The sequence below is a fragment of the Giraffa tippelskirchi genome, chromosome 2 (genome assembly GCF_054371585.1).
Source record: "Giraffa tippelskirchi isolate mGirTip1 chromosome 2, T2T-mGirTip1v1.2.pri, whole genome shotgun sequence".
Lineage (NCBI taxonomy): Eukaryota > Metazoa > Chordata > Mammalia > Artiodactyla > Giraffidae > Giraffa > Giraffa tippelskirchi.
In genome coordinates, this window is record NC_137276.1 from 61000001 (window position 1) to 61023049 (window position 23049).

General features: G+C 41.1%; 1 protein-coding gene across 32 annotated transcripts in view; it reads right to left on the reverse strand.

Moving 5' to 3' along the window:
- Positions 1 to 23049, reverse strand: part of LRMDA (leucine rich melanocyte differentiation associated) — a 1316989-nt gene that overhangs the window by 760566 nt on the left and 533374 nt on the right. For 9 of the 32 annotated variants that reach the window (XM_081564492.1, XM_081564387.1, XM_081564394.1 and 6 more), the window contains one exon: positions 19331 to 19459. The exons of the other annotated variants lie outside the window; for them this stretch is intronic. In XM_081564492.1, the coding sequence (XP_081420618.1) occupies positions 19331 to 19455 (125 nt within the window). In that variant the 5' untranslated portion in view covers positions 19456 to 19459. The remainder of the gene's footprint in view (positions 1 to 19330; positions 19460 to 23049) is intronic. 32 annotated transcript variants of the gene reach the window in all.

Here is a 23049-nt window from a genome sequence, read left to right on the forward strand (position 1 = left end):
GTACCTCACTTATATAGCACAGAAGTCCTAAATGTTTCTTCTAAATCATATTCATTAACAGAAAGCTCATTTTCCATGAATGTAAAATATATTTGTAAAGAAACATTTTCATAATTTCTAATTGATTTCAATTGGCTGAAGATTGAAACCCTTTACTTGTCTTGTGACCTGCAACTCGGTCCCCACCTAATTTATATAGCAAGTAATGTTTTTACTCCATTAAATTATTATTATAGTAGTAGTGGCAATACAAACAACAATAGTAATAGCTAATATTTGAGAGCTTTTTGTATACTAGGCATTCTGCCAAATATTGTATATACAATGGTATTTCATGTAACTTCTTACCATAACCATGCAAGTTAGGTACTATTATTTTTCCCATTTTACAGATGAAGAAACAGAGGCTAAAAGAGTTAACTTGTCCACGGCAACCAGACAGCAAGTGTTAAAACCAAGATTCAAACTCCGATCTTCTGACTCTTGATGCAGGGACTCTTAGCCAGGATCTATTCAGCCTCCATGAACTAAAGTTTGCAGGGAACCTTCTCTGTGCACATAAGGGGGCAACAGTTCCTACCAATATCTCATTTATGGTCACAGAACTGTTCTCCTAATTCCATTATTTCAATCATTTTATATATGGAGAGAACTTGTGCTTAAATACAGACCTACTTGTCAAAGAACAGATTTTTAAAAGGAAACAAAATATAAGCCTATGCAACAGAGGCTGGGTTGAAATTAACTCTCACAGAGATATAAGGAAAGTTAATTAGTTCAATCCCATCGACGTCTGATTTTATTAAATGTTAGAAATTAAATGAAGGCTTTAAAATAAATAAATCAAAGAAAACATTTCCTGTCTACCCCAACCCCTGATTTTTTTTTTCCTTTGTATCATGTGTTAATTGGAGGGTTTCCAAAGGGGGTGCATAGAACATTTTTTAACATCTATTCTTGAGAATCCAGTGATATATTTTCTACATAATAGATATAAATAATGAACACAGGGCTACATTAATTTTAATTCACGTTAAATATGGTTTCTGGGTTGAGTTTATTTGTAACACATTCCGTCTCCATGCTATTTCATTCCTTGCCACCATGTCACTATTTAGCTTGAAATTTCACAATATGGAAATGAAAAAAATAAACCCAATCCTAATTATCTCCTGCAGGATCATAAAAATAACATTAATAAAACGTGGTAAGTATCAGTGCTGATCATTACCAGGCCCAATCGCCAGAAAATGAAACGCAGCAGCACCCCAAAGCGGGAAGGATTAAAGCAAGCCCTCCACCATGAAACACACACACACATTAGCATATTGCTTCATAAGCAGATTTAACGGTAATAATAAAGTTGTCTTTAATGTGAACTGGACAAGAATTTCAAATGTGCATGGATATGCACAGAATCCCTGGCATCTATGTGTATACTGTTTTCTAGTTTTCAAAGCAGTGTCGCATCCACTATTTCATTTTTGTATCCCTTTTACCCTTACTCAGAGCTATGGACAACAGGCCTCATTCCAGCTGAAAACTGAGGTTGCAAGAAAAGAGAAAGATGTGACCTTCCTGGTTGACCTTGTGAGTCAGCAAACTGAGGTTGGAACCCAAGCCTTCTGGCATCCAGATCTATCATCTCCTCATTAAAAGTACCTTTCTTTTGGATAAACCACACAGGCACAGTGACAAGGCCTTCCTAGTCATGGTACGAAAGATAAAAGACAAAGCATCATTAGTCAGAAGAGATAAATAAGATGTCTTACCAGGGACTGAAGGACAGACAAGGAAGATGTTAACCAGCACTTGATGTGAGAAATGCAGTCTTCTCTGCACAGCTCTGTTCTATGACAAGGGTTACAAACACATCCGTACAGGTAGGATGGCTCAAAAAATGTATTAGGTAATGTCAGAGGCAGAAAAACTTGATTGGCCAGTGTGTGACTCTACATCTGTATTACTTTATTCATTTAAATAAGACCCCAAATATCAGGATGCCAAAGTCAGAAGTAAACATCGGTTCCTGCTACAGAATGTCCAGTATATAAAATTTTAATATACTTAAGGAAATTCAAGTACATTATCAACTATTGACAGGTACTTATGGCTGTAAGAAGACAAGCTAAAGACATTAGCTTAAATAAATAAATAGATATGACAGCATGTTTGCTGGACTCTAATGAATTAATTCCCTAATTGGTCTTCCCTGAACCCCACAGCAGTCTCCATGAGGTCTTCACATACAATCCATACATCAATAACAGGATGTTTCTATATCTAGGTCCATGGACCATCCATTGTGCTGGCATTAGCATCTCTCAGGAAAAAGGAATAAACGGGGGAGGGGAGAAGTTTGGAGAAAACAAAAGTCACATTATTGCACAAGGAATAGTATTTAAAAATGTGGGTCCAAAGCCTGATACAGTTCTTTCATCAATAAACCTCAGTTTGAGTGAATGTATTTTTCTGAGGGTATAGTATGCAGACTAGAAAACAGAAGGACCTTACAAAACCGTTGGAATTAGTTACTTAGCTACTCATCTAGGACAGAAACTAGTCTACCATTTACATTTAAAAAACTGGCTGGGCAATCCCACTCCTGGGCATATATCCAGAAAAAAAAACATAATTTGAAAAGATACACGGCACCCCAATGTTCACTGCAGCACTGTTCACAGTAGTCAAGATATGGAAACAACCTAAATGTACATCAGCAAAGGACTGGATAAAGATGATGTAGCACATATATAAAATGGAATACTACTCAGGCATAAAAAATGAAATAAGGCCATTTGTAGCAATATGGATGGACCTAGAGATTATCATACTAAGTGAAGTCAGAAAGAGAAAGACAAACACCACATGATACCACTCATATGTGCAATCTAAAATATGACACAAATGAACTTATCTGCAAAACAGAAACAGACTTGTAGACATAGAGAACATATCTTGTGGTTGCCAAGCGGGTAAAAAGGATTGGGAGTTAGGGACTAGCAGAGGCAAACTATTATATAGAATGGATATACAACAAGGTCTTACTATAGCATAGGGAACTATATTCAATATCCTGTGGTAAACCATAATGGGAAAATGTATACACACACACACACACACACACACACACACACACACACACATATGCACAGACATATATATGACCTAGCAACTAAACAACAACTGACTCACTTTTCTGTACAGCAGAAATTAACACAACATTGTAAATCAACTTTACTTCAAAAAATGAAAACAAAAAAGAAATAGAAGAAAACAGAATAAAAAAAAAATGGTTAGGGTCACTTGCTGCATCTGCATCCCTGAAGGCAGGTCACAGGCCTGGGGTGGTGTGCTGCAACGTGTGTTCCTGATACCATACGGACATTTCAGAATTCTGATCCTGACAGTCACATAGTTTGAGGGATCTCAAACTTCAGTGTGTAGCAGAACCACATGGAAAGCTTGAGAAAGCATTAATTTCTGAGCCTTAACTCCAGAGTTTCTAAATGAGTAGGTCTGGAGTGGGGCCAAAATATCTGCATTCTAACAAGTTCCTGGGTGATGCTCATGCTGCTAGTCTGAGAACCCCACTTGGAGAACCACTGCTCTAGTCCAACACCCCCATTATTAGAGGGTTAGAGACCCAGAGAAGGGAAGTGACTCTCTCAGGGCCAGTCTTCAATGATTCACTTCCTAAAGTCTGATGGATCCATTTTGTTATGAGTTGAATTATGTTCTAAACCAAACTCATATTTAAAAATCCTAACCTCTGGGGCCTTTAAAATGTAATCTTATTTCATTGCAGATGTAATTAGTTAAGATGAGGGATTAGGGTGGTCCTAATCCAACATGACTGGGGTCCATATAAAAAGGGGGGGATTTGGAAACAGACACGTAACACAGAGAGAATGCCATGTGAGAATGCCACAGAGAGAAGGCAGATGTTGGGGCAATGTATCTACTGGCCAAAGCATGCCAAAGACTTCTGGCAAGCATCAGAATCTAGGGGGGAGGCAGCGAACAAATTCTCCCTCACAGTCCTCAAAAGAATCAACCCTGCACACCTTGATCCTAAACTTCTCTCCTCTAGAACTATGAGACAGTAAATTTTTGTTGCTTGTGTCACCCGGTTTGGGGTACTTTGTTATGGCAGCCCTATCAGACTAATGCTTTTTTATAGGAGACCATCAGAGAGAAGTCCAAGGTTCATCTGAGGAGATGTTATGAAGGAGTCCCAGTCCTCTCTCCCTCTTCCAAGAAGGATTCTCTACACTCCTCAGCTGAGGACCAGGGCTCTCTTGTCTTCCCAAGTCTGTGCCTAAGACCCAGCTCTAACAGGGGTGGACTCTGTACTAACCCCTCTCTCAAGCCATGTGGCGAGACGTCTCAGGGACCCTTCAACATGCTCCCAGTCTGACTCAGCACTTCTATTTCTAGGGTTTAAAAGAAACTCAGACCCACTCAGGGGAAATACATGTTCCTGGGAAGTGAGCAATAGTGAATACAAGGTGAAACAAAACCTTGCTCCAAGGAGATTATGTAGTCATTAAAGTACTTTTCATTAGGAGTATGTAATTATATGGAAAACACACAGGCTATAAAATCAAGTAAAAAGGCAAGATATAAAATACTGTATATTAAAAAAGAATAATGCTGAAAAGAAATATATCAAAATATTACGAGTTTTTAATTTGGGGGCTGGCAAGACTATTGGAACCATTTTTCTTCTCTCTATTTTGTGTTTTCTGTAAAAAGCATCAATTATTTTCATAAAGAGAAGGTATCTTAGGGGTGGGGGAATCCCTTCCTGAGATTCACAACTATTCATTTTTCATCTCGGCTCCGTTGTTTCTTTCCATCCTCATACAATATCACCTAAAATCTGCCAAGGGTTTGACAATCTGCCCCTGCAAGGAGGAAGGTCCTTTTCACTTTGGAGACTGAGTTTATTAAAAACCACTTTCTTTGTTACAGAAACCTCCAGTTAGAGGTTGTGAAATTATGCAAAATTCTGCCTTTCTGTCCCTGGTGCCTGAGGTAAATTTCTGTCTTCAGATCTTTCCAAGTGGTTCTTCCATGGAGAACAATACCCACATTTATCATCCTTTGTCTCTTCAGCTGCTTTCTTTTCTGTAACCAGGTTTTGTTTTTTTTTTTTTTTCTTTTTGGTTGTTTTAACATCACTGTTCAAAATTCTCCCTTTGCTGTACTACCCAAAATTCAGCAGCTGGGGTTTGATTTGGGTTAAAACATGTCCTGTTTTAAATATGATCTCATGCTTAGTCGTTCAGTCATGTCCAACTCTTTGCGACCCCATGGATTGCAGCCCGCCAGGTTTCTCTGTCCATGGGGATTCTCCAGGCAAGAATACTGGAGTGGGTTGCCATCCCCTCCTCCAAGGGATCCTCCCAACCCGGGGATCGATCCCAGGTCTCTCACATTGCAGGTGGATTCTTTACCATCTGAGCCACAAGGGAAGCCCTTAAAAATGATTATCTATGGGAAATTTGAAGTGATCAAATGTTCACACTTTAGTGTGAATTAGCTTTAGAGCACTGTTTTCCTCCTAACACCCAGCTAAGACAATTAAGTTGAAGAAATGAGGTTTTGAAGAGATGATAAATGAAAGTGAGTTTGCAGCACAAGGGCATTTACAAAGAGAGGTCACTGACCAGGACAGGATGTTGGGCATTTGGGAAATAGAACAGTAGAGAAAAGGAAATAGAGAAGATGGTGACAGGAATGTAGCAAAGGTAAACTAAACCTGAGTCAGAGTGTGGTCACATGGCCCCACTTAAGTAGCCTTAATCCTTTTTTTTTTTTTTTTTTTTTGGCAAAAAGAGACTTGCTGCTATAGTTTGTAACTAATGTTCAAAGTCAACAGAAGCACCTCAACTGTTTTTAAATTATATGGATAACAAATACTCTTTAAGCAGGCAGGGTTTTGATATTCTTTTGATACTGAATATTGATCATTAACAAGTTGGACAAGAGTTGAATGATGTTAGTCATTTCACATGTATAAGCAAATGTGTGGGGGGCATACATCTACTTACACGGGTGGGTGCATTTAAATGTATAAGTAATAAGCTTTCAGCTGAGTTCTTAACCAGGTAAAGAATTCAGAGGGCAAGGGTAGCAAATTCACTTGAATATATGCTGAAATGTGCACCTGAGTGCCTGTTTCTGGGCAGAGGGTCTATGGCTTTGACAAGCTTCATAGGGGCAAGAGTTACTGTGCTGGGGGTTGGGGGCTCTGACTCAAATGTGTGCTGTGCCAGGTTCCAAGCTTTCACATTGCACACCCCAGATGCTTACACAGGAGGTTCCCTGTAACAAGCAGAAAAGCTTGGACCGTGCTGGCAAGAACACAACCCTCCCTCCCCTCCCCGGCCCACAGGTGACACTGCAGGAGGTCTGTCACTGCAGGGACCTGCTCCCAGTGCTCCAGCCATGGGGCAGGGTGGACCTTGTAACTGGATTTTCTTGAAGATCCTTTTGATCACAAGGAAGCAAACAAGTTGCCGATGTTCTCAGATTTTCCACTGAGCCCTGAAAACAGACCTGTTCTCTTCCCAATGTGCTCCCAGCCCTACAACCCATGGCAAGTACCACCTCCCTCCTATACGTCTCTCGAGCATGAAGTTTTGTTTCAAAAAACTTCAGCTATCCACTTTAAAAAAATAAAAATAAAAACTCTCTATGTATTAGACAAATCAGGCTAGTCTTTTTAACTTGAATTCCCTAGGGGTGTTCTGGGCCTAGGACACATTTTCTGTCACCAGGGGAAGACGACAGTCACTGATGTGTAAAATGATAAGCCAAAACCAACACAACGGCCTATGATGATAAACTCACTCTTGTGAATTTCCTACGGTAGGAATATGAACAAACACATTTTATAATGTTTCCAACAAGGTAACCAGAAAATTGAATTGACCAGAACCCCTCACTTTCAAAGCATCCCAGTTAAGAGCTAAACACCTAGTTGCAGACTCAAGCAATTCTAGCTTCATTAAACTCTTGCTCACAGCAAAGGGAAGCTGTGACAAGGGAGCCAGGCTCTGCCGTGAGCAGGGAACCAAGCTGTCCCTCACATGGCCCTGTGGACCGCTGCCCACCCCCTGCCCTCTTCTTTCCCGCGCTCTCCTCTCGTCAGCAACCCTGAAAATGCATTTCCGGTGCCAGCACCATCTTAGGCAAGGCGTGCAGGTTCCAGTTTTCAGTTTATAAACCTGTAACTCGGATCCCATCTCCTTTTTGCCCTCTGCACAAGCTCATAAACATCCCTGGCTCTGGCTCATGACGGGTTCTTTCCTCTAATGGAAGCTCCCTCCTGGATATCCCAAAAGAGAAAGATGTGTCTGGTAAGTGGGAGAGGTCAAACCCGAGCACAGCTATTTATTACATATACTGCGACCAGATGGATCTAACTCATCCATCAAAGCCCTCGTCATCCTCATCACATTAGCTTCTTATAAAAGCCTCCTGCTCTTTCCCCTCGCATGCCAGCTTTGCTACTTCTCTCCTCCTCCTCCTCCTCCTCTCTCTCCTTCTTGCTCTCTTTCCTCTCATGTGCTTTCAGGAAAATGAACCCTCTCTAACCCCACTGCTGTTCTTCTTAAATCATGGCTACCCATCACTCCGTGGCTATTTTTAAACTTTACTTTTATCAATACTCATCCTGTAGCTCAGGGAGATATTAAAACTGTACTGGGGCAAGGAAGGGCGTTCCTGACACTTGCTCCCTCATTCATCAGTTCCTCATAGGCCCGTTGGTGACAATGAAAAGATTTCACAATACCGTGCAGCAGAAACTCATTCTCCTGCTCATCCATCATGCTCAACCTAGCAGCAGTGCTACTGACCTAATCTGCAATGCCTCGGGACTCACTGGAGATTTCTTAAAGGCACCCTTCATTGTTGTCCATAACAAAGAAGTGGTCTGGGCCATTCGATAAGGAGGCTAAATGGTGCAAGGATTAATGAAATATTCTTCCATCTCCCCCAGTCCTGGGTTCAAAGACTGCGTGGTGGGTACAAGCCAAGCATCCTCTCACAGACTGAACTCAGCACAGCCCACTCATGGGGCAGCTCAAAGTGCTCAGATACAAAGAACATGGCCTGGGGGCACAAAAGAAAGAATGCCCACAGATTGTGGGTTCTGTCCCTGATCCCTTTCTTCACTCACTCACTGATGTGCCCTTTCCTTTGGCAAACATTTTTTAAGCACCGATTGTGTACTAAGTTCTAGTATAAACATTGGGGTCATAGAGGTTAAAAGTATAAATGCTGGCTACAAAGAGCTCACTGCTGAGTGAAAGGGAAGCCCCAAAAGCTAACTGTCCCCAACACACTTCCCCTCTTTTCCCCATGCCCCCTGAACTGCAGCAGGATACACAGCAGTCCAGCTGGAGACTACATCTCCCAGAGACCCTTCAAGCTCAGTGCTGCTGTGTGACTAAGATCATGCCAACAGCCCATCAGTCAAGTGGTGCATGCAGCGGTGATGTCACGTCCTGTAAGAGGAAGCTGGCCATGTTCATGCTGCCTCCCTTCCTCCCATGGACTGGAGCATGTCCATGTTGCTGCTGAGTCAGCTTTGGCCATGAAGACAGGACAAGTGAAAGAATGGCAGAGCAACCAGAAAGGGAGAGCCTGGGTCCTCCCAGGCTCAGGGAGCAGAAAGACTGGGGGTACTAGATGACCCTAAGCTGGCTTAGGCAGTGACCCAGGCCCTGATGGCTGAATTGAGACCTGTGTGAAGAAAGAAAGGGGACTCAGACATCCACAGTTTCCACCATGACCTTCAGATGCCTCTGAATGAAGCCCAGAGAGGAAGAGTTGCCTTCAAGGTCCTTACGTGTTTCACACGTAACATCAGCTCATTAAATGCCCAGAATGAGGACAAACAAGAGGCAATTCTGAGATCCCCACCAGCAAACACAATAAGAACTCCTGATTTATTTACGTTTACAGACCATTTATCCCTTACCCTCCAGCTGTTCCCTGCTAAACAAAACAAACTCCACTCTAGAATATTGTAGTTTCCAATGGTCCACAGTGTTCATTCTGCTAGCTACTCACCATGCTTTGATCTAGTCCCATTTCAGATCTTTGCCCTCTCCCTGGAATGAAAATGTAAGCTCCGTGAGGATCAGAACCACATCTTAGCTTCTCTCCTAGGCAGAGTTCAGCACAGGGCTCAGCAAGCCATGGGCACTCAAAAAATCAGAGCCAACTTACAGAGAAACGGGAAACTAAAGCCATGCAAAAAGGGAAGCACTGAGCAAATTTTGTGGAAACAAAATGCTCACGCTGTCATCAACATTTGAGGTGGTATGCTCATTTGGTGTTCCCATTATAAGAAATGTAGAAACAGAGAAGCCCAAGACAAATGAATGCTGACACCTAGGTCTCACAGCTACTTACTGGTAAAAATGCTACAAATATGTGGTCTTGTATGTTCTTTTTGCTCAAGTGGAATACCAAGTTGGGCCACACTACAAATACCAAGGGCACCTACTCCAACCACTTTTGGTCCTAATCCTCACATCTCAACCCACTCCTGTCTGACCACAAATTCCAACTGAGAGCCCAGGGGCACGTGAGGTGGCAGAGAACAGCAGGAGTCATTTGTGGAGTGGAGAGGCTGAGGCACAGAACGAGCATGATTTTAATCCAGGTCAGACTCCATAACCCAAGCTCCCCGATTCTAATCTAGAGGCACCTTAGCAACTTTGAATTTTAAAAGACACTTCTTTCTCTAGCCAGTCACAATGCCAAAACTCTGATCTCCACTTCCTCAAGTAAAATATCCCCACATTGTAAGATAACTAATGTATAATGCACAAAAAATGCTTTATTTAAAATTAGCTGAATCTAATACGCCATCGATTTTAATATTCCACAATTTTATGCACTACTGAGAAAAACAAAGCTATTAAACTGAAACACTACACTTTCCAATCTCTTAGAATTTTTATTTCATACTTATTAAAATAGTTCTTTTAGACTAATTTAGACATAGATTTTTATAGTTGCCTATCATGGGATATACCTTGGCTTCTGGCCACAGAAGTGGATGCATAATTATAATCCTAGGACTGCATTCACTCAACCCTCAGCTGGGTTCTACATTTAGGGTATCATAAAGCCAAGATTAAAGTGCTGGTCAGCTGGATTGCTATCCAGTGGCTCTAAGGGGAAAAAAAATCATCTTCTAAGTTCATTCAGGTTTAGCAGGAAAACCCAGATTCTTACAGCTATAGACCTGATGTCCCTGGTTCCTTCCTGGATTCCTGCTGGGAGTCTCTTCCTGCTTCTAGGGTCCATCTGGGTACTTTCTCATGCGAGCCTCCATCATCAAGCCAGCTATAGCACATCAAATTCCTCTCTTGTTTCAAATATCGATAAGGTCTTCTTTTTCCACTAGCTAAGGAGGGTTCTGTGCTTTTAAGAACCATGTGTTTAGATTAGGCCCACCTGGATAATCTCCTGTTTTCAGAGTCTACTGTGCATTATACCCTAACACAATCATGGCAGTGAGACCACATTCACAATTCTCATGACTAGAGAGCAAGGAATCTTTGGGGCCCATTTTTAGAAACCTGTGTGCCACACTAGCCCTCCTGTGAACTATGGGAGTGACCCAAATAGCTTTCCAGTAAAATCCTTTATTATCTTCAGCTAGATCAAGTTGGATTTCTGAGACTTAAGACACTATGATATTATTAAGTAGAGCTAAAAACCAATATCAAGAATAACCTCATTTTGACCAGGTTATTTGGTTACTCATATTCAGGTTACTCATTTTGACTCTCTGCTCAGTGGGTATCAGAGAGCATAAGTCTCATATTAATCTAAATAAAACTAATCCCAATTCCACTTGTGAACATAAGCTTTTCAAGAACTAAATTAACAACAGTGAAAGGCAGGAAGCATCCAGTAGTGGTTCAAGCATCTGAACAGGAAGCTGGATGTTGCCCACCCACCCTCATACAGAGCTGGGACAGCCAAGAGTCCAGAACTCCTAAAATACAATTTTCTTTCAAAAAAAATTTCCCAAGATTCACATTTTACATCCTATACATAAGGGAGGAAATAAACCTTCCAAGTCGTTTGTTGGGGTACCTGCCTCAGAATATCCTAATAGAATTGGTATAAAATGATCTTCCACCGTCCAATACACTTAGTGAGGCCCCCACTCACCAGGTCTTCTTCACACCTAATCTCCCCCAAATCCTTCCAATGCTCTTAGTCACATGTGATCAGAGAGACAGAGCAAAAGACAGGAGAGAGAGAAAGAGGGAGAGCACAGAGCTGAAGAAAACCATTTTAGAATTCTTCTTCAACACTTATCTCCAAAACGGCCCATTTGATTCATGAACATCTCTAATGTATATCATCAGTGACTGAAGGAGTTTTTTTATATGATTTTTGACAATTTAACAAGTCCTCCTGACAAATTAAATGGTTGTGTTGACAACTTAACTGTACTGCCAATCAATATTTTCAATTACTTTCATTGTCATTCAGAAAAAATACAACACGAGGTCACACAGTGGTAAAACCAAGGAAAGAAAATAAAATGAGAGCAATTGGTGGGGTGAGGGGTAGGAGGCAGAGAAGAAGCCAACTTTAAGGCATGACACAGTATCATGCCTGCTGGGCGTGGAGACCCCAGGGTTTCTGAGAGTCTGGGAAACAGCGCTTCCCTTGGGATGACTATCTCAGGCTCTACAATGGAGATTCCCCTATTCCCATGAGCTATTGAAAAGTCATTAGATTTGAGCCAGGGACACACAGCATTTTATTAAGAGGCCTTCCTTTTAGGCATTTGCCAAACTGCCACCAACATGTCCTCAGTTCCCCGGAAAGGCCCTCCAGGACCACAGGTAACGTTTCTCAGCCTTTCACAGGGTCGATTGGTCACTCTGAAAAATTCAAGTCTGAGAACACCGAGGCAGAGGTCAGCCTTCTTAAGCTTTTCAAAGGGGGTAGCAGCAAATCAATATTTTCAAATGTGTATTTATCATGCGGGAAGAGAGGCTACCCATGGAAAGCAGAACAAACACACAGAAATCGTCCCGTTTTTCACTGTCCAGAGAGTATAAATGGAAAAAGATGATCTGGGGGTTAAAGGCAGATTTCAAGAATGATGATTTTTTTTAACGCTCGCTCACAGTGAAGAATTTAAAAAGGATTCTTTGGTGATAAGCACCAGCTCTCAAGTCAAGGAGAATGTGGGCAGAGTCCCAAGGCCTTGTGACTTCTGCCCTCTTCATCACTAGAGGTTGCCTGACCATGAGAAAGAATACAAATCTCTCCTTTCTCCATGTCTGCCTTCTTTGAGTAGTTGCCTAGGTTGTTCCCCCTCCTGTAACAGCTGTCCTCTCAATGAAGCCTTAGACTCACCTCCTCCAGGAAGCTTTCTCTGATTACACTGGCCCTGCATGTGCTCTCACTTTCTAAGCTCTTCTTATAACTTCTTGTCATTATCTCCTAACACACACACACACACAGCCTTTTATTCTGAATCCTTTCAGTACAGTTGCTCAGTCGTGTCCGACTCTTTGCAACCCCATGGACTGAAGCATGCCATGCTTCACTGTCCATCACCAACTCCCAGAGCTTACTCAAACTCATCTCCATCGAGTTGATGATGCCATCTAACCATCTCCTCCTCTGTCGGCCACTTCTCCTCCTGCCTTCAATCTTTTCCAGCATCATGGTCCTTTCAAATGAGTCAGTTCTTCGCATCAGGTGGCCAGAGTATTAGAGTTTCAGTTTCAGCATCAGTTCTTCCAATGAATATTCAGGACTTATTTCCTTTAGGATGGACTGGCTCGATCTCCTTGCAGTCCAAGGGACTCTCAAAAGAGTCTTCTCCAACACCACAGTTCAAAAGCATCATTCTTCAGCACTCAGCTTTCTTTATAGTCCAACTCTCACATCCATACATTTGACTGGAAAAACCATAGCTTTGACTGGACGGACCTTTGTCGGTAAAGTAATGTCTCTGCTTTTTAATATGTGTCTAGGTTGGTCATAGCTTTCCTTCCAAGGAGCAAGCATCTTTTAATTTCATGGCTGCAGTCACCATCTGCAGTGATTTTGGATCCCAAGAAAATAAAGTTCGCCACTGTTTCCATTGTTTCCCCATCTATTTGCCATGAAGTGATGGGACTGGATGCCATGATCTTTGTTTTTTGAATGTTGAGTTTTAAAGCAGCTTTTTCACTCTCCTCTTTCACTTTCATCAAGAGGCTCTTTATTTCTTCTTCGCTTTCTGCCATAAGGGTGGTGTCATCTGCATTTCTGAGGTTACTGATATTTCTCCCAGCAATCTTGATTCCAGCTTGTGCTTCATCCAGCCCAGCATTCTGCATGATGTACTGTGCACATAAGTTAAATAAGCAGGGTGACGATATACAGCCTTGACATACTCCTTTCCCAATTTGAAACCAGTCTTTTGTTCCATTTACAGTTCTAACTGTTGCCTCTTGATCTGCATGCAGATTTCTCAGGAGGCAGGTCAGGTGGCCTGGTAATCCCATCTCTTGAAGAATTTTCCAGTTTGTTGTGATCCACACTATCAAAGGCTTTGGTGTAGTTATGCAGAAGTAGGTGTTTTCCTGGAACTCTCTTGCTTTTTGTATGATCTAGCAGATGTTGGCAATTTGGTCTCTGGTTCCTCTGCCTTTTCTAAATCCAGCTTGAACATCTGGAAGTTCACAGTTCACATATTGTTGAAGCCTGGCTTGGAGAATTTTGAGCATTACTTGCTAGGGTGTGAGATGAGTGCAATTGTGTGGTAGTTGGAGCATTCTTTGGCATTGCCTTTCTTTGGGATTGGAATGAAAACTGACATTTTCTAGTCCTGTGGCCACTGCTGAGTTTTCCAAATTTGCTGGCATATTGAGTGCAGCACTTTCACAGCATCATCTTTTAGTATTTGAAATAGCTCAACTGGAATTCCATCATCTCTGCTAGCTTTGTTCGTAGTGATGCTTCCTAAGGCCCACTTGACTTCACATTCCAGGATGTCTGGCTCTAGGTGAGTGATCGCACCATTATGTGTGTGATCTGGATCATGTGTGGTTATCTGAGTCATGAAGATCTTTAGTGTCTTGAATCCTTTACTGTCCTGTATTTTTTTTCTAAATGATTCACATACTGAGTACTTTACAAATATTGACTTAATCTCCTTCGTGAACTGTAAGTATTCTTGGAAAGGACCTCTCACCATAATGGAACTGGAGATGGCAGGAATTTGGCTTCCAAATCTAACTCAAACCATAAGTAGCAGCTGCCAGGACCAACTTGCGGAGTCAAATTCACAACAATATCAGAGAATGCAGAGACCAGATGCTGGAGGTCTGCTTTGTGCATGGAATCATGAAGTCATGATCTATGTGTATCTTCCCATATTTTTGGAGAAAACACTGACATATGTAGAGGGAGCTCTCATTTAAAACTAACTAACTTAAGAATTAAATCACTTACCAGTCATTAGCAATAAACAACTCAGTGAGTCTACCATCAAACTCTAATTTCATTGACTTATACTACATGTGATTGAACGATCAACTGTGCAAAGGATAGTCCCAGGTGGCAGAGAGGCAAAGAGGGAAGACCTGGCCCTAGCCCTTGAGGGGCTATGAGTCAGAAGCAACAGAGACTTGAGTGAGTACACAGTGAACAGCATTCGTAGTACTAATACAGCAACTGGTTCCCAAAGGGGACTTCATTCTAATTAGGGTAAACAGGAAGTACTTCTCAGGGGGTGATCGCACTAATGTGGAACATAATAGGCAGGGATGAGAGGAATAAACATTTCAGGAGACTAGAATATTGACTTATCCCACAAGCAGTGTGCAATCTAGAAGAAAAGAGGGGGCCAGTCTGAACAGGTAGGAAGTGGTAAAAAGAGTACATTGTTATCAGAGTGCCATGGTCTCATCAATGTCTTAGAAAGGTAAGTATAGCATCAGTGAGTAGGATATGTTCAAGAGAAGGCCAGCTGAAAGCATAAACTACCTACGGTGCCATTACAAAAGCCAAAGGAAGATTTGATGAGGACAGTGGCTACAGAGAGAGAACGAAGGGGAGGGATGTGACCATTCTATTGGCAAAGGACAATGAGTGCTTGGTGACTCGACAGATGTGAGGAATGTGGATGAGTGATAAGCCCAGCCTCCAAAGGTTACAGTCATCCATACACATGGCCACTAGGTTGGGCAAGGAGGTTGAACAAAGAGGGCAACATCTGGTTTCTCTCAGAAATTTCAGCATCTTGATAAAGGCTCTTCTAAGTTCCTACCTCCACATACCGTGATGATTCAGGAGACCCTTTCCTGAAAAACTGTAGGACCTGGAGTCCCCTAATTTCAGGAAGAATATTACTGTTGCCAAGAAAAAGTTGTAACCCCAATACATGACTTGATAGTACCAACACTTCTTGCTCCCATTTAAAATCTTGGGGCAGGTAAGAAACTGCCCAAAATGCAGAAGAAAAAGGAGGTGAACTGCTACTCTCAGAATGCAACTGCAGGTTAGAAGACTCAGTTCCCAGAAAGCAAGCTTCCCTGTAGGTGATACTGACATCTTCAAAGCCTACCAAGTCACTGACGCAGAATATTTCAACTCCCTAATCCAGGTCTCCAAAAGGGAGAGGAACAACACCAGGGCTTCTCAGGGGCCTGGCCTGTCATTATAATGGCCAGAGGATGACAGAGGAAGGACTAGAGGATAGCTCTATTCCATTCTCCACACTCCTTTCAGAGACTTCTCAAATTATACCCCATGGCCTGTACCCTCCCCTGTCTTACAGGGGAACTGTGTGTGTTCATCATCCTCTGAAGTCCAAAACCTGCCCACTGCCCTGGTGAAGCACATTTCTGTTCCCCGGGGTGCTCCAAGCTTGTTCCTATTCTTTTAAGACTTTTACGGAGAAGCCCTTGAGGCTCAAACATTATAAAGCATTGTCGAACCAATCACTTGATTGCACAGTGTGAAGAAAAATTGACAAGCTACATGACGGAGGCCCAGATTCACATATTCTCAGAAGAGGTGCCTAACAAAACAATGTTCCACTGATGATAAGCCTCTTCTGCAAGCGGCTGGCTGCCTCCGGTGTTCCAGGACACCAAACCCCTCCTACACACACACACACCACACATCACACATTTCCTCCCCTGCTCTCTCTCAAATTTCCTGTAATTTCTATTCTTTGTAGAGTGAACACGTATTACCTCAACCCTCATGCTAATACATTGCTAGCATTTAAAAAAGAAGAAGCTAGTACATTTCCATCAAGATACACACACATACATATTTTACAAAAAATAAAAACAAAAAATTGAAACCGACAATTATGCAGGGGAAAACAGGGTTCTCAAAGCCAGTCCTATGCTTGTGTTACTGAAAAACCAATGGATTTGGCTCAGTTCTGTTAACCATCAGCAATTATCTTCCTGTCAAAGCTAAAGGTAACAAATTTCCCCATATCCAGCAAGGCTATATCACCAACCGGACACCAGCATCATCTGACGGCAAGTAAATCACCAGAGCAGCCATGGGCCCTGACAGACAAATGCTCTGTCTCAGAAAATCCAGGCCTATCACTCAGAAGGGGAAAAAGGTTCTCTTAGTTGGTCGTGCAGAGAAGAGATTAAATGTTGTAGATTCAGTAGGTATAGTAGAAAGCAAATCCTAAATATGAGAATTATTAATGGACTTTATACCAGTCTTTTTAATCTGTTGCCAACATATGCTCATCTATTTTACCTTGGTCTGCCTTGTTTCCTGATGGACATAACAGGCAAGAACAGTGCATTATCCCAGCCTTAATCAAAGCTAACAGCACAAGAACAATGTCAAGCTACCTATCAAACGGGGATAGCAATAGCTGTTCTTTTATAATGAACTGTGTAATAAAAGATACCACTAATATGTTCTGTCCTTATACTTAACAATAGCATTCATTTCATGATATGCTACATAATGGGGATATCAGTTCCTAACCTGCTTGGGAAACAAAGTACTGTATTATCACAGGGAAGTTGGAACCTGGCTGGAATTCCCTGATAATCTATGGATAGAAGCAGCACTTCCCTGCAAAAGACATAGAATGTTGGCATCAGACTCTAACAGGCAGTCTATGATGTAAGAGAAGTCACCTTTAACCCTCACAATCACCAAGCACTAAATGTGGGGCTGGAATGCATAATATTATGCAAACAGCACCAGGAGAATCTCCAGTAGTTTACACATAAGGTATGTGAGTGTCTGCAAAAAAGTTTTATTCACCAGTAAGTGGGGGTCCCAAAAGATATCACTAGTGGTAAAGAACCTGCCTGCCAATGCAGGAGATATCAGAGACACAGGTTCAATCCCTGGGTCAGGAAGATCCCCTGGAGAAGGGCATGGCGACCCACTCCAGTATTCTTGCCTAGAGAATTCTGTGGACAGAGGAGACTGACAAGCTACAGCCCATGGGGTCGCAGAGAGTCAGACACAACTGAGCAACTAACACACCCTTGGTGAAAACAGAATGTACCTAGGAGGATAAATTATCTATAGAACGCAATTATCTATGAAGAACATTGAATGTCCAGCTATATGGTTGAAAATATATGGACAGAAAAGGGGAAGACCTATTAATTGGCACAAGGAGCTCTTCAGAATTAAAGGTAACATGACTGGCTTAGCAGCTTGGTATCATGAAATGTGTGTATGTTTTTCAAAATAGCTGTTTATTGAGCCCCCAGTATGTGACAAGCACTGGCCAAGAACTTTTGCATAGTATGTCACTTAATTTTCACAAACCGTGAAGGAAGTCTTTTCACTCCTATTTTAAAGAACTTAAAAACCAAAGAACTTAAGTCCAAGGTCACCAGCTAAAAAGGGAGTGAATCCAAGACTCAGAGTCAGGCTCACAAGCATTGAGGGCCACTTTACTTTCTACTGCGCCATAGCAGCAGTCAGTGACGGCGACCAGCTGCCTCTTACTGTGACCCCACCCCAGCCCCATCTGGAACATCACTGTTGGGGTGACTACCTAGAGGAAGGCTTGCCATCTGACATGGGGAAGGGGACAAGCTCAGAAGCCCACACAGTCCTAGGACCTGTGATCTCAGTCTGTCAGCATTGTGTGGCAGTTACCTGCCAACCTCCAAATCAACAGTCGCCCAAAGCAAAAGCCTACGTGGCCTGGGCTATAGGTCAAATCCTAAGTATTAGCTTGAACCATATAAAACTGCCATTTTGCAGGTCATAACTGGTCAAATATTGGCAATTTCCATGTTGTTCAAACTAGTACAACACAAGAATTAAGGACAAAAGAAGTTGGGGCAAATCATCCACCTCAGATAGAGAGGATTTTTACCCAAGAAAAAATGTTATGCCTTAATTTCATGTCAAAGTTAAAATGCTGCAGTGAGATGAGGAGAGGTGATAGACAAGGGGAGGAGGGGTCTAGAAAACAGAGTTCTTGCCATGTCTCTGCTCCAAACAGCTTTATAGCTTCAGGTAACCTGCCTTCTCCTCTCCACCTGTTTTCTCCTCTGTGACATGAAGGTGTTGAACCACAAGTCCTAAAAAGTTTTCCCAGTTCTGAAATGTTACCATACTAGTACTCTGTGACTGACGTCAGATGCTGTCCTGAGAGTGACACCATAAGGGGATGAGAAGCCTGCCATGGGCAGGAGGAATCCCTCAGAAAAGATGAAAAGAGCCCAGGAAAAAGAAATTAGCATTTCCAGACAAAATTATGAAAGTTATAAAATTGGAAAGGACCAGACTTGGAAGCCCAAATATTTAATGCTTCTACCTGCCTACTTGTTGAGTAAGCAAAGCTCAACAAAGAAAGGGAATGGGCAGTCTGAACTATATTATTCTCATCAGACTCCTCTAAGAGGTTCAGAGACCTTTAGCACACTCACAAATCAAATGCCAGCAGCCAAATGAATCTGGCATTATCCTTCTCGGAATTTATGACTGAAGTACCAATTCCTTGTCTGGTCCTAAATCTGCCATTTTTGAGGGAAGTATCCCCTGGCCCCAGGTGCAGCCACATGCTCCACGTCTGTCTGGTTGCAGTGACATTTGTGACAGAGGAGAGCTCAGGAGAAAGTTCTCCAGTGTGACAGTGCTTTGGATTAGAACACCAAAGAGCTCACATGGGCCCAATGATGAATTGGCGATCTTAAATGTAAGCAACATTTGAGGAGAACTGGATTCAGCCCATTAGTCTGCCTGTCCTCTCTGTACCACTACCACATAGTGGGCCAAGTGGAAGAGGAGCAAGCAGAATAGTAATCACCTGCCATGGTGCTCCTTTCTCCAGCTGGCTTTACTGCATCTCCATGTTCTGCAAGTATTCCTCCCTGATGTATAAACTCTACCCAGTGCCACAGCATCTCTTCTAGCAGGTAGAGAAACGGACATTAACCTAGCCCAAGAGAGAAAGCATTTTACTGAGAATCAGAAACATTAGCTCTAGTTAAAAATTTGAAAATTGTGGGCCAATAAGCCATATTTGACCCATAGGCATCATTGGGATTTTTTGGTTCATATAAGATATTTAATAGCAAGGTAGTGGACTACAATGAATAATCAAGAGGTTTCATATAAAAATCCTTACTTCTAGCTTCTCTTAAACACTGAGATCTGCAGTTCAGCTTCCAGGAATGGTGAAATAGCTTACATTGGACTAACCCGCTCATAAGTAATATTGATGAATTTTGGAGAAAATATTTTTTATAGCTACTATGTGAGAGCAATAAAAGCAATCAAAAGCAGCAGAAAATGAATAGACATCATATCTTAACAAAAGTCTATATGGCAGAGTAGCTAAAATACAAGCAGAAAGTCACAATCCTACTGGCTGGAACAGTCCTTGGATGGAAGCTGCCACTGACAGAACAGTGGAAAGTAAAGGGAGAGATCCCAGAAAGTAAAGAACAACAAAGGGTGAAGTTTCAAAACCCATAAAAAACAAAAATTCTTGAGTGACCCTGACCTGCATATTTACTGGGAAGATTACAAGAAGCTAAGTGAAAATTAACTGGAAGTCTGAAAGAACTGAACAGAGACCTCAGCTGCTGCTTATCATAGAGGTGACACAATTTGTAATTTTAGTCTAGCTAAATTATCTGCCTGCTAGAAAAAAAAAAAAAAAATCAACCATATATAACTATAAATATAGATACATGCATATGTATTACACACACACATTTTTTTTTTTAATGAGAAACTAGTCTATCAGTATATATGATGTATTATCCACAATGTCCAGGATACAATAATCAATTACTAGACAATCTAAGGAAAAATAAATAGGGCCCACGGTCAAGATAAAGTCAATAGACATTAATGCTGAGATGACCCAGATTGTGGAATTGATACAAAAGTACTTTATAGTAGCTATAATAAACATAACCAAGGTGTAAAGGGAAAATATAATTATAATGAATGAGTGGATGAATTAAAAGGGAATCTCATAACAAATAAATTTTTTAAGAAAAAAAACAAATGGAAGCTAAAATGCAAATATTTAAAATGGAAAAAAAAATAAATACTAGATGACCTTAACAGAAGAATGGACACTGAGGGAAAAAAGGTCAGTGATCTTGAGTAGATCAATAGAGATTATCTAATCAGAAAAAGAGGGGGGGGAAATATTATACAAAACAATAAATAGAGACTCTGCGGCCCACGAGACCATTTAAATGGTCTAACATACAGGTAACTAGAGTCTCAGTGGGAGAAAAAAAAAGAGGATAGGACAGAAAAAAATATGAAGATCAATGATCAAAAATACCCCCAAATTCAGTAAAAATAAACATTAAAATTGACTTGTACAGATACAAGAACATTAGAAACATCTATGAGGTTAGAAGTTTGGGGGGAATATACCTTCAAATATCACTGTCAAACTTCTGAAAAATCAAAGATGGAGAGACAAATCTTGAAAACAGAGAGAAAAATGATACATTATATACATACAGGAAAACCATGGTTAAAAGTGACAACTGACTTCCCATAAGAAGCAATGGAGGCCAGAGACAATGGAATGACCTCTGTAAGCTATTGAAATAATAAAAAAATCCCATATTCACTGAAAATATTCTTTAAAAATGAAAGCAATATAAAGATAACTTTAGATAAGAAAGAGAAATTGTTGCCAGGGACCTAAGTAATAAAAAAAAAAAAAAACGTTCAAAGAAATTCTTCATGCTGTAAAGAAACATTACCAGATGAAATTTCTTTTCTACAGACTTGTGGACACAGAGGCAAAGGAGAGGGTGGGATAAATTGAGAGAGTAGCATTGAAACATATACATTGCCATATGTAAAATTAGATAGCCAGTGGAAATTTACTGTATGACACAGAGAGCTCAAATCCAGTGTTCTGTGATAACCTAGAGGGGTGGGATGAGGTGGGAGGTGGGGTGGGATGAGGTGGGAGGTGGGGTGGGATGAGGTGGGAGGTGGGGTGGGATGAGGTGGGAGATGGGAGGGAGGTTTAAGAGGGAGAGGACATATGCATACCTATGACAGATTCACTCTGATATATGGCAGAAACCAACATAATATTGCAAAACAATTATTCTCCAATTAAAATTAATTTAAAAAAAGAAAAGAAATGGAAAGCTTAAAAAAAAGCACACACATGCACACACACAAGAAATTTCTGTCCTATAAAACACAAAGAGCAGAAGAAATTACAAATATGCAATCAAATATAGACTATATTTTCTTATTTCAATTTCTTTCAGCAAAACATAGTTATATAAAGCAAAAATTTAACACTATAGTGTGGCAATTATGATGAAAAAATATGTGAGGCTCTGAAACTTTTAGATGTGTAGCCTACAGCAAGTCACTTAAGTTCTTTAAGCTTCTCTCTCCTCATCTGCAAAATGCAGGAAATAATAATTTCATCATAGGGTTGTTGATATGACTAAATAAGAAAAAATCAATAAAGTTCCTGGCACCTAAATGAGTGATACTAGGTGAGCTCTGATGAGATAATTTAATAATTAAAATGAACTTTAAAAATATAATCTTCAAAGAAGTTAAATGAGAGTGGACTCAGGATGATTCTGTCTTACATTCCTTTTTTTTTTTTTTTCTTTTTCCTGGACATATTAATGAGTGCTTCTGCTAACTCATCCAATTCAGAGCCCACTAAGTACATTCCCCAGTTAAGGAAAATTGTCATGGAACCACAATCCCTTGAACCTATGTTCCCAACCTGCTGGCAGAGCAAGATGCACTGACCACAAACCAGATCATTTCTTCATATGAGCCTCTCTTCCAAATGAGTGTGTCAACTCAAAAGTGAATGTAAGCACATGATTCACAGTAGTTCTACATCAGACTCATGGATGATGGGACTTCAAACAAGAGGTAGATGAAAACCAGTCAGGACACATAGTTACAGAGTCTCTGGGAGGCTTCAAAGGCTAGCCATCAACTATGTTGCAACCAATCTCCCCAAATACTCAGCTTCTGGAACAAAGACCCAGAACCAAAATTCAAAGTGCAACAACAAGCATCCTTCATGATATGAACCACTGAAAAGCTGTCCAAGGCCAAATCCCCCATGGGTCACCACAAAACCAATGGGGCTTACTTCATTCATTATCAATTAAATGTAAGCCAAGTGAGGTGTTTATAATCTCAGAAATGAGTTGCTACTTGGTTAACTACTGGTCACACGGCTTTCTACCTGCCTTTAGCTTCCTGTAAGTGGTTAACTAATGAGCCCATCATTACCAGCTTCATGAAGATTAGAGGTAAAGCATAATCTTGATTGTACGCCATAAATGTGAGTAATTTGAAATGTTATTGGTCATTACTAAAATACATGATAATAATTTCCTCTTTAATGAAAGGGAACATGTTTATAGTGCTCCCAAGCTCCTTGTTCAAGCTTTAGGAAAGAGATGAGAGCATGATAAACATCTCAGCCTCAGGATGGGCATCTGGGGTGAGGTGGTACAAATGAATACTCACCACTTAGCAGGGTCGTAA